Source organism: Trichechus manatus, unplaced genomic scaffold, assembly GCF_000243295.1.
Source record: "Trichechus manatus latirostris isolate Lorelei unplaced genomic scaffold, TriManLat1.0 scaffold00216, whole genome shotgun sequence".
NCBI lineage: Eukaryota > Metazoa > Chordata > Mammalia > Sirenia > Trichechidae > Trichechus > Trichechus manatus.
Window position 1 is genome coordinate 275,786 of NW_004444152.1, and position 12,434 is coordinate 288,219.

General features: G+C 51.4%; 1 protein-coding gene across 1 annotated transcript in view; it reads left to right on the forward strand.

The window, feature by feature from the left end:
- Positions 1-2,487: 2,487 nt before the first annotated feature.
- The window catches only part of LOC101358446 (cytochrome P450 2S1), a 13,865-nt gene continuing 3,918 nt past the window's right edge, over positions 2,488-12,434 (forward strand). Inside the window, exons 1-6 of the mRNA XM_004388799.1 lie at positions 2,488-2,664; positions 3,959-4,124; positions 9,011-9,160; positions 10,606-10,766; positions 10,905-11,084; positions 11,863-12,004. Coding sequence (XP_004388856.1) covers positions 2,488-2,664; positions 3,959-4,124; positions 9,011-9,160; positions 10,606-10,766; positions 10,905-11,084; positions 11,863-12,004 — 976 coding nt within the window. The remainder of the gene's footprint in view (positions 2,665-3,958; positions 4,125-9,010; positions 9,161-10,605; positions 10,767-10,904; positions 11,085-11,862; positions 12,005-12,434) is intronic.

A 12,434-nucleotide genomic window follows, 5' to 3' on the forward strand; every position in this document is an offset into this window, starting at 1 on the left:
AAAACGAGTAAAGCTTATAAATATCTCTATAGAGAGATTTATATCAAGGAAATGGCTCATGCGGTTGTAGAGGCTGGAACATCCCAAGTCAGTGGGTCAGATTGGAGGCTTCTTCTGATTCACATAGCCACCAAGGCTGGCAAACCCAAGATTGGCACACAAGACAGCAGGTAGGCTGCCAGCTCAAGTCCCAAGAACCAGAAATCAGACAAACAGAAGCCAGCTGCAGGATCCAGAGAAAGCAAAAGCCAGCAAGCCTTGCTAAAGTCCACCTATACTGGATGCAGGCCACACACCCAAGGAAACTCCCTTTCAACTCTTTGGCTACTCGCAACAGATCCCATCATGGAGGTGATCACATTAAATTAAATCTCATCATGCACATGATCTCATCATCATAGGACTGTCAAACTACTGAGAATCATGGCCAAGCCAAACTGACACACAACCTTAACAATCATACACAGGTTCTCGCTTTTGCAGGTTTTACCATACATATTTATTGAAACCTACTGTATAGCAAGTAAAATGACTTGCTACTTGCTCATTTCATTTTATTTGGATCCACTATCAACACCCGTGGAAGAAGCAGTCAGGAAATCAAAAGACGCATTGCATTGGGCAAATCTACTGCAAAAGACCTCTTTAAAGTGTTGAAAAGCAAAGATGCCACCTTGAGGATTAAGGTGCGCCTTACCCAAGCTATGGTATTTTCAACTGCATCATATGCATGCGAAGAAGAATTGACACCTTTGAATTGTGGTGTTGGCAAAGAATATTGAATATACCGTGGACTGCCAAAAGGACGAACAAATCTGTCTTGGAAGAAGTACAACCAGAATGCTCCTTAGAAGGAAGGATGGCGAGACTATGTCTTCCATACTTTGGACATGTTGTCAGGAGGGATCAGTCCCTGGAGAAGGACATCATGCTTGGTAAAGTACAGGGTCAGCGAAAGAGAGGAAGACCCTCAACAAGATGGATTGACACAATGGCTGAAACAATGGGTTCAAGCATAACAACAATTGTGAGCATGGCACAGAACCAGGCTGTTTTGTTCTGTTGTACATAGAGTTGCTATGAGTTGGAAGGGACTCGACAGCACCCATCAAGAACAATAACAGTAAATAAAAGTTAGCTAATATTCCTTCTCCAGGGCCTGGTCCCTTCTGATAACATGTCCAAAGTACATGGGACAAAATCTTGCAATCCTCACTTCCAAGGAACTCTCTGGCTGGACTTCTTCCAAGACAATTTGTTTGTGCTTCTGGCAGTCCATGGTATATTCAATATTCTTTGCCAACACCATAATTCAAAGAACATTTATATTTAGTACTTGTTATATATGCACCTAGGATCCCTGGTGATGCAGTGGTTAAAGCAATAGAGACACTAACAGTGGCTCCGCGGGAGAAAGATGTGGCAGCCAGCTTCCATAGAGATTTACAGCCTTGGAAACTCTATGGGTCACTAGGAGTCGGAATCAACTCAGCGGTACTGGGTTTTTTTTTTTGTTTTTTTTTGGTTTTATATATGCATCTAAGGAGCACTGGTGCTGCAATGGTTAAGCACTGGGCTTCTAACGGAAAGGTCAGCGGTTCGAACCCACCAGCTGCTCCTCTCCTCAGGAGAAAGACCTGGGGATCTCGTCCCGTGAAGATTACAGCCTAGGAAACCCTATAGGGTAGTTCTACTCTATCATATGGCATCACTAGTAGTCGGAATCAATGGTATATAACATATATGCACCTGGCCCTTTTCTAAATTGTGTACACATTGGGTACCTATCTAATCCTGAAAACCATCCTCCTTTTTTACAGAAGAGGAAACAGAGGCACAGAGAAGCTGAGAACTCAAGTAGTCTGGCTTCAGGTATCATGATGCTAACCTTTATACATAGCCTCTAAGTGAACGAATTAATTTATTGATGATTCCATCAGTCAGGTTCAAATTCCAGTTCTGCCACTTGTTGACTGTGTGACCTAGGGCCAATCCATTTATCTTTCTGGACCTCCTGGTTTGTGGAGAAGATGAAAGATGCTGGAGGGAATGCGTTCAAAGACCCCCTCCCTCTCCCACCTCCGTACACACGCACGCACAATTTCAATGAGAGGAAGTCAGGAATCAGCTGGAAACAGTGGCGCAGGGTCAAAGCCAGGTACAGGGTGGGGCCGCTAGAGGCAGCCAAAGTCTCTGACTTCCAGATTTCTCCTATCTGCCCACGCCCGACCTGTCTCCGTCCCAGAACCCCGCGCAAACGTGGGAGACACCCCCATTAGACTGGGTTTCGCCGACCCCAGGCAGCGGCAGTGGACTGGGAGAAATCGGGCAGCAGGATACGCATCCTGCCTCCGGCCAAGAGAGGGGCTAGCTGCCCCTCGCCTCTCCGCCTGATTTCGTTGGGGAGGAGGCGCCCGGCTCCCCGCCCCTAACTGGCCCTACAGCGTGTAGCGTCTGAGAGCAAAGAGACGGAGGTGACCTGCCGAGATGGAGGCATCCGGCACCTGGGCGCTGCTGCTGCTTTTGTTGCTGGTGGCGGTGCTGACGCTGGCGCTGCCCAGGACCCGGGGCCGAGGCCACCTGCCCCCTGGGCCCACGCCGCTGCCGCTGCTGGGGAACCTCCTTCAGCTCCGGCCTGGGGCCCTGTACTCCGGATTCCTGCAGGTGAGGAACCGCAGGGTCGTCCTCAGGGCGGGGCAGGGGTCCAGGGCCAAGAGAGGGAGGGTTCCCTGGGGAGAGAAACCGGAATCCCAGGCAAAGGGCTTCTCGGGTATCCCAGATAAGAAGCAGGGGTTCAGGGCAGAGGGGCTACTACTGTCCTGGGGTGGGGGTGGGAGCAGCGGTGCAGAGCCGAGCTGGGGAAGGATCTCTGGAGGACAGAGGATCCTGGGGTGGGGGTGGGGGACCAGGGCCAAGAAGGGCAGGGGCCTGGGCCCGCAGAATGCTAGAAAGGGGGTGGAAGGAGGGGGACCAGAAACCCGAAGGACAGGGTCCCAGGGAAGAGGGACCTACAGAATCCTGGGAAGGCAGTGGGGGCAGGAACCAAAGTGGAGAGAGTAAAGTCCTTGAACTCAAGAGGAGCTGAGGGTGGTGGGCTTGTCGGGGGAGAGGTAGCCGGGGCGGGGGACAGGGAGTGCTTACAAATGTGAAGTACCCTGAGGAGGGAGAGCAAATATACCTGAGGACTGAGAAGAAAGGAGGGCGGGGTTCGGGCGGGGAGACCACCAAGGGAGGGGTGTCTGGGGCATGTGGAGGCAGAGGAGAAGTTGGAGGGTCCCAGAAACAGAGAGGGACTGGGGGAGGGGGTCCCCCAAGGTCCAGGGCTGAAGGAATCTGTTGGTAGAGATCCGTGGGGAGGAGGGCTGGGCTGTGAGGGAGCTTAGTTTCTGGGACAGAGAAGGGAAGGACAGCCAGAAAGAAGACTGGGACAGTCCCCATGTTTGGGGGAGGGAGGTGGTGGGAAAGAGTTCCCCATTCAAAAAAAGTCCGGGGCGGGTTTCCAGGACCTGAAAGGGAGTGGGAGCCTTGGGAATAGACAGCGGTGCTCAGCAGTATCTGCTCCAGAATTTGGGCTTAGCAGAGGTTGAAAGGGGAGTGGCTAGATGTTTGAGGAAATTTGGGGGCCAAAGCTGTCGCTGCCTCTTTTTGCTGCCATTTGTCAGGGTGAGGGGTTCTGGGTTGTCCTACGATCAGGGTTTAGGGTTCTACAGGAGGTAAGGGAGGAGGGATTGGAGGGTGTGTTGAGGGAGGGAGTTTGGGGGATCTTTCTGGGGAGAGGGCCTGGGAGCTTGCGGCAAAACGGGAACCAAGCCTCTCAAGGGGGCTATTTCTGCATCTGGGGGAGGGGTGTCCTGGTAGAGGAAGCAGAAGCCATAATTAGGTGACCAGGCACCCACCCTGGGCTGGAAGAGGCTGAAGCCATCCCAACAGCCCAGCCCCTCCTCTCTCCCTGTCCCAGCTGAGTAAGAAGTACGGACCAGTGTTCACAGTGCACCTGGGACCCTGGAGGCGCGTGGTGGTCCTGGTTGGATACAAGGCCGTGCAGGAGGCTCTGGGAGACCACGCAGAGGAGTTCAATGGACGGGGGACGTTGGCGACGCTGGAGCGGACCTTTGATGGCCATGGTGAGTTGGGAAGGGGGTTGGGCAACAGCCCCTTCACTCATAGCCCACACTGCTTACTGGCATGTGACCTTCACGCATGGCTTAGCCTCTGTCACCTCAGCAGTAAAATGGGGTGTCTTGATTATCTAGTGTAACTATAACAGAAATACTACAAGTGGACGGCTTTAACAAACAGAAATTTATTTTCTCAGAGTTTAGGCGGCAGAAGCCCTAATTCTGGACACTGACTCTAGGGGAAGGCTTCCTCTGTCTGGCTGTAGGGGAAGGTCCTCGTCTCCTCAGCTTCTGCTTCCCGGTTCCTTGGAGATCTCCATGGTCTTGGTGTGTCTATCTTTCCCCTCTCTGCTTCTCGCTTGCTTGTTTAATCTCTTTTATGTCTCAGAGGAGGTTGATTTAAGACGTAACCCTACGCTAATCCTGTCTCATTAACATAACAAAGACAAACCAAACCCACTACCTATGAGTCTATTCTGACTCATAGGGACCCTACAGGACACTATAGAACTGCCCCACAGGGTTTCCAGGGTTAAACAAAAAAAACAGAGCCCTGGCAGTGCAGCAGTTAAGAGCTCAGCTGCTAACCAAAAGGTCAACAGTTCGAATCCACCAGCCTCTCTTTGGAAACACTATGGGGCAGTTCTCCTCTGTCCTACAGGGTCACTATGAGTCAGAATCAACTCGACGGCAACTGGTTTGGGGTTTTATTGTTTGTTTGTTTTAATCTTTACGGTTGCCGACTGCCCCATCTTTCTCCTGCAGAGCGGCTAGCTGGTTCAAACCGCCCATCTTTTGGTTAGCAACTGAGCACTTAACCACTGCACCACCAGAGGTCCTTCAACAAAGACAACCCATTCTCAAATGCGATAATAACCACAGGCATAGAGGTTAGAATTTACAGCACATATTTTGGGGGACATAATTCAATCCATAACATGGGGTGATCAGAGTACCTATGACATAAGGTTGTACTGAGGATTAAATGAGGACCATGCCTTGTACAAAGTAAGATCTCAATCATTACCAGGTTGCAGTGTTGATATCACCACTCCAGGTGAAGCTCCTGAGGGCCCAGGAGGAAGCGGGGGAGTTGCAATGCACAGGGAAGTGATGGGCAAACATTCAAAGTGTAGGAACTGTGTCGTGTGTAGGATTTTAGCTTAGAAATTTAATAGAGAGAAACTCAGGTTTGACATGCATAAACCCATTCAGTTTATTGCAAGGTGGTCATGGCACGGCACCCAAGTAAGGTCTCACAACATTCATTTAGAACTGGAGAATCAGAATTAACAATTACATGAGTTCAATGGTTAGAGTCCATATCTTTAGACTTCAGGCTTTTACCTTTAACGAGAGGTCTCAGGATGAAGGCTTCACCACGGCTTAAACTTGGCGGAGGTCCCTTGTAACTAGGGTCCAGGGTCAGCGGCGGCAGAGTCTCAGCAGGCTCTCAGTGTTTGCCTCTGCCTTCTCTCAGTAAGTGAGCAGAAATTTAGGGTTTATATGTGAATTTGTCACCTTGACTCCACACGACAAGGGCCAATGTGATGTCAAAGACTAGTATGTTGTGTCTTTTCTCCAGGGTTAGAGAGTAGCCAAATGACACATCTTTTCCTCAAATCAGAGATTAAGGAGGTTGCTTAGACTTATGTCTCAAGGCTAGTTTACAAAGATTAAACCCAGCCCACTGCTGTCGAGTTGATTCCGACTCATAGAGACCCCATACGGTTTCCAAGGCTGTCGATCTTTACGGAAGCAGACCGCCACATCTTTCTCCCACAAAGCTGCTAGTGGTTTCGAACTGCTGACCTTTTGGTTAGCAGTCCAGCACTTTAACCACTGTGCCACCAGGGCTCCTTTACAAAGATTAACTATGTTATATCTTCTCGTGTCACTGCATGTCAGGTCAAAATCAACTTTAAGGTTGTTTACTACGTTCTCCACATACTTCTATGGCCTTTGTCTAAATTCAGAAAATTTCTAAATAATTTGCCACAACTTAACAGGTTTCTAATGACTTATAGTTAATGTTAGAGAGCCTGACAAAGGTAGATATATTTCTAAGTTCCTATTATGAGTGCTTATACATATGTATTTTAAAGGCATAATAGTGTCTTATACCTGACAGGATTTGCGATCATTGTAGAAACATACAGAACAAACCGTATTCTCCATGCTAAGACCAAAAGCAAGACAGCCATGGTGGGGGCTTCTGAGAACACAGCAGTGACTAAGACAGCCTAGTCCTGCTCACCCAGCACAGGCAGAAGGGTTAGGGTGGGGACAGGGGAGGTGCTGGCAGAGGAGTCAGGGCTGGATTGGGGAGGGGGGGCACAGGGACTGTAGAAACCTGGAGGAGGCACCCGACCCACTCTAAGGGGTGGGAGATGTTCAGGAAGACTTCCTGGAGGAGGAGGTGTCTGAGTTGAGACTCAGAGGATAAGTGGGAAAAGGTGTTCCGGGCAGAAAAAACACGTGGAAAAGCATGGAAGTGAGAGAAAAAGGATCCCTCCATTCATTCATTCAGCTGACAAAATTTTCATTGTGCCTGGCCCTGTACTGGGAGCTGGGGACACAGAGGTGACTGTGACAGATGTAGTGTCCTCCTATTCTGTGGGAGAGGCAGACTCAGAATAAGACTGTGGAGGGAGGGCGTAGAAAAAACGAAAGGCACTGCCTTGAGAGGAGGGCACAGGGAACCTGTATGAGCCTGGGGGTGGGAGAGTGGGGGAATCAGAAGGCTTTTCCTAGAAGGTGAGCTGAGGCCTGGAGGAGGATGGGTGGAGTTGGATCCCTGAGGCTGGGGAGGTGACCAGAGGTCTGGGGGTAGGAAGGGGGCATGGCATCTTTGAGGAAGTGAGAGAAGGCCAGCAGGGTTATAGCAGGATGAGTGACAAGGCTGGAGAAGTCTGCAGCCTGTCCAGGCAGAGGGTTTGGGCTTTTTGTTTTCCTAGGAGCCATAGATTTTTAAGCTGGAAGGGCCATGGTCAGGTTCCAAAGATCCTCTGGCTGCTTTGTGGAGGGGAAGAACTGAAGGCAAGGAGCCCAGGGGAGGACAGGGCTGGGGCAGTGGGAGAGGAGGAGGGGATGGTTAGCGAGGGGCTGCTGCGAGTGTGGGAGAGGTGGCCAGGGGAAGGCCCAGGGCTCTGGCCAAGGAGACAGGAAAGTAGGCTGACACAGGGACAGGGAAGAGGAGCTGGCTTGGGAGACCCGCTGAGGTCAGTTTGGACCACAGGGGGGGAGGGGGCAGGGGACACCATGAGGAGGCTTTCAGGAGGCCACCACAGGCGGGCATTCCACGGATGGGAACACTGAGCTCACAGACAGGAGGGGTCTGTCCAGAACAGGTCTCTTGGATAAAGGAGGAAAACAATGCAGTTCCCCCTCCTTCCCGCCTGTTCAGACTCCACTGTAACTCTAGCAAACTCCATAAACGCTGGGACGGGCGGAGAGAGGGAGGAAGGAAGGATGGGAGGTTGGTTGCTGTTAGTTGCCATAGAGTCGATTCCGACTCACGGCAACCCCATGTCTGCAGAGTAGAACTGCTCCATAGGGTTTTCAAGGCTGTGACCTTTCGGAAGCAAATCACCAGGCCTGTCTTCCAGGGCGCCTCTGGGTAGGTTTGAACCACCAACTTCGTTTAGTAGTTGTCTTAGTCATCTAGTGCTGCTGTAACAGAAATACCTCAAGTGGATGGCTTTTAACAAAGAGAAATTTATTCTCTCACAGTCTAGTAGGCTACAAGTCCAAATGCAAGGCATCAGCTCCTGGGGAAGGCCTTCTCTCTCTGTCGGCTCTGGAGGAAGGTCCTTGTGATGCATCAGTCTTCCCTTGGTCTGGGAGCATCTCAGCGCAGGAACCTCAGGTCCAAAGGACACGCTCTGCTCCTGGCACTGCTTTCTCGGTGGTATGAGGTCCCCCTCTCTGCTCGTTTCCCTTTCCTTTTCATCTCTTGACAGATAAAATGTGGTGCAGCCCACACCCGAGGGAAACTCCATTTACGTTGGATCAGGGATGTGACTTGTGTAAGGGTGGTGTTAACATAACAACCACACCGTACTAGGAATCATGGTCTAACCAAGTTGACACCTTTTTGGGGGGCACAATTTAATCCATGACAGTAGTCCAGTGCTTAACCATTTGGGCCACCTGGGACTTGTGAGAGTATAGTTGTTTGAGTCGATTCCAACTCAGAGTAACCCTATAGGACAAGGTAGAACTGCCCCATAGGGTTTCCTAGATGAAATCTTTATGGGAACAGATCACCAGGTCTTTTCTCCCGTGGAGCAGCTGGTAGATTTGAACCACTGACCTTTCAGTTAGCAGCCAGGCACTTAACCATTGCACCACCAGGACTCCTTGGAAGGATGGTAAACCAAAAAACCAGACCCGTTGCCGTCGAGTCGATTCCGACTCATAGCAACCCTACAGGACAGAGTAGAATGGCCCCATAGAGTTTCTAAGAAGCACCTGGTGGATTCGAACTGCCCACCTTTTGCTTAGCAGCTGAGCTTTTCATCACTGTGCCACCAGGGTTTCCTGGAAGGATGGTAAAAAGGATAAAAAGATGGATGGAAGGAAGGAAGAAATCTCCCTTCACCCTGGTTAATCAAAGCAGAAGGAGCCTGGGTAATCCCCAATTACCAACTTTTCAAGAGAATGTCACTCTCTGACCCAAAGTCAGAGGACGGAGTAACCAGGTTGGGTTCTCTATTTATTGAGCACCTACTGAGTCCCTGTCTCTGTGCTGGGCTTGGTATGCATGCACCTTGAGGACCCGGCATGAAGAGTCCCCCACAGGCACTCCTCACTGGGAGGAGGAAGGGGAGTGTATGGGGGTAGGGGGAGAAGGGCCGGTCCCTCCATGAGTCTGCCTTCTTTCTGCACAGGGGTTTTCCTCTCCAACGGGGAGCGATGGAGGCAGCTGAGGAAACTAACCATGCTTGTTCTGCGCGATCTGGGCATGGGGAAGAGAGAAGGCGAGGAGCTAATCCAGGCTGAGGCCCAGCGTCTAGTGGAGGCATTCCAGGAGATGGAAGGTCAGCCCAGGAGTCCCCGCCCCTGCCTGAAGGGGGAGGGCTTGTCCCCAGCCCGCCCTGGGAATGAGCGGGAGGGGATGCCTTGGACTCTAGGGCTGGGCTGGGGGCTCCATTCACCTCCAACTCCTCCTCCACCCTCCATCTCTGTCCTGCTGTGTCTCTGAGGGTCTCCGTGTCAGGATGTCTTTTTCTCGTTCCCTGGTACCGTCAGCCCACTCTTTTGGGGTCTCCATCTCTCTTCCTGTCTCTCTGTTCTCCCTCTCTCTATCTTTGTCTCTTTCTGCCTGTCTGTTGGATAAAGAATTTAACTTTTGATCTTTGCCCTTGTTCCTTGAGAGATAACTCTAACCCTTTGGACATTTCTAAGTAATTGAGGTACCTTTGTTACCTAAACAACACCTGAGGATTTGTGCTAATGAGTGGCGTGCTGGCCAGGCCACAAAGACCAGCTGGGAGCCTGATAGCCCCTGGCCTGGGGAGGGTGTGGAGCATGATTCAATCAGTGGTGCCTATGTAATGAAGCCAATAAAGGCTCTGGACATGGAAGCTCCATGAGCTTCCTGGTTGGTGAAAGACATCCATGCACATGGGAGGATAGTGTATCCTTTGGGACATGTAAGATCCTCATTGGGAACCCTCCCAGCCCTTGTCCTATGTGTCTCTTCGTTTGTATCCATTTTGCTATAAGAAAGCTGTAACCATAAGTATAGCAACTTTCCATGAGTTCTGTGAATTGTTTCAGCTAAATATTGAACCCGGAGGAGTGGTGGGAGCCAGCAGGTCAGAAGTTAGGGAGCCCAAGGGGGACTTACAAGCTTATAGCTGGCTTCCTGAAGGGGTAGAGGGACAGGGGACTCCCAAACTTGCAGCGGGCATCTGCCTCTCTGGCAGGCTGAGGGACGGTGTTCTTTTAACTTGTGAGGTCTGCCCTAGTTCCAGGTGGCTACAGTCAGAGAAAGAAGTGTCACACGGGCTGAAGTGAACAGAGAAGTAAAAAGTGGGGATGTGCTATATCCTCATAGCTGGTGTCAGGAAAAAGTAGATATTTGATTTGATTCTGAGATTTCCACAGAATGCACGGTCTGTGTCTCCTTGACTATTTCTCTCTCCCTGTCTGTCTGTTTCTCCCTATCTCCCCTCTCCCTTCTGTATCTCTCGCTGCCTATCCGTCCTGTCTCTTTTGTCTGTCTCCCCGTCTGTCTCTGTCTCTGTCCTCCCTCTTCTATCCTTCTCTCTACCTTTCTGTCTGTGCTCTATGTGTTCGCTTGTCTCTCTCTGTCTCTCTCCTTGTCTTTCTGTCTGTCTCCCTATCTGACTGTGTCTGTCTATCTCCATGCCTGTCTCTGGTCGTGCTCACCCCCGACTCTGTATCTGTGGGTCGGCTCCCACTTCCAGTCAGCTCCCCTCTGCCAGTCTCCATCACACACACCCTGCCACCCCCCCAGGACAGCCATTTGACCCCTCTATGCTGCTGGCCCAGACCACCTCCAACGTCATCTGCTCCCTCACCTTCGGCCTCCGCTTCCCCTATACGGACAAGGAGTTCCAGGCCGTGGTCCGAGCAGCTGGTGGCACTCTGCTGGGGATGAGCTCCCCGTGGGGCCAGGTAAGTGGGTCTGGCCTCCTTCCCCAAAGGTTCCTGCCCCACCTCTTCCAGGTAGCCCCCAGAGCGCCCCTTCTGCCTGCCCCTCAACCCCGTGCAGGGCCAGGCTCCCACGAGAACCAGCAGCCCTTCTCCCCGCAGTCCTACGAGATGTTCTCCTGGTTCCTGCGGCCCCTGCCGGGCCCCCACAAACAGCTCTTCGGCCACCTGGGCACCCTGGCTGCCTTCGCCATCCGGCAGGTACAGCAACACCAGGAGAACCTGGACACCTCAGGCCCTGCCCGAGACATCGTCGATGCCTTCCTGCTGAAGATGGCACAGGTGGGGGATCCGTCCTGAAAGGGGCTGGTGGCCTGGCTGGCCTCTGGCTGGGTGTAGCTGGGGCTCTCTATCGGATCTCTGATTCTCTGCCTGTCATTATGCCTCTCTGTGTATGTGTGTGTCTGCGTGTGTGTGTGTGTCGTGTGTGTATGTGTGTGTGTGCGTTTATATCTGTCTTCTCTTTCAGTGTGTTCTTGCTGCCCCTCCCCACCCCCCACCTCCTGTGTGTTTGAGTGTCAGGGTCTCCGTCTCTCTCCTCATTCTCCTCTCTCCAACCTCGGGCCCCTTGTCCCGCCACTGGCGATTCCCACAATCACATCCCCCCACACCAGACATATGTGTGAATTGCAATCATTTACTTACGCAACTGTGCAATATCAAATTACATGAATAAAACCCACTTTATTAATTATATGAGAAAAGAATTAGAACTAAGGGGACCTCTATAGCCAAAAAAAAACTACTTTTGAATTGTACAGATTTTGGAATTATGGGAGATATTCATGGCCACATCCTTCAAATAAATGCAGCTGCCCTCTTCATGGAGAGAAAGACACCGTTTTTCTTAACCCTGTGGCCCCATATCTTTTCTTTCATTTTTAAAAACATTTCAACCGAGAGAACTAATACAGAAGCCCACTTCCCAACCCTCCCAAATGTTTATTTCAACTCCCCAACAAAGCTTTAACTGGCTGTGCCACACCCCAAGCCTGGCTGCCCTGGGCCTCTGCCCCCTACAGCCTGCGTTCTCTGAGCCCCGCTGCCTGATTTCTCCCAGGAGGAAAAAGACCCAAACACAGAAATCACCGAGAAAAACTTGTTGATGACAGTCACTTATTTGCTGTTCTCTGGGACAGTGACAGTCAGCGCCACGGTCCGCTACGCCCTCCTGCTGCTTCTGAAGTATCCTCAGGTCCAAGGTAGGAGCCTTTTCCACCAGCCAGGCCCTGGGAACAGAAGTGAGGAGGCTGAGGGAGAAGAATGTTCAGACAGCAGGGGGCAGCCTGGGCCAGAGCTGAGAAGTGAGAACAAGCATGGTGTGTGGGGTGTGTGAGCACGGTGTGTGGGGTGTGTTAGGATCGAGAAAAACTCAGGGAGCTGCTGATGGCAGGGGAGACGTCTGCAAGGGCTGGCTCATGCAGGGCCTTGTGCTTTGGTGGTAAGTTTTGTGTCTGATCCTGAGCCATGGGGAGCCATGGAAGGATGGTGAGTAGAGGAGGGCAGGGTCAAAATTGTGTTTCACACCAAAGACACAAGGAAAGTAGTAGCGCAAGAGACAGAAAAGGCCACATAAACCAGAGACTTCATCAGCCTGAGACCAGAAGAACTAGATGGTGCCCGGCTACCACC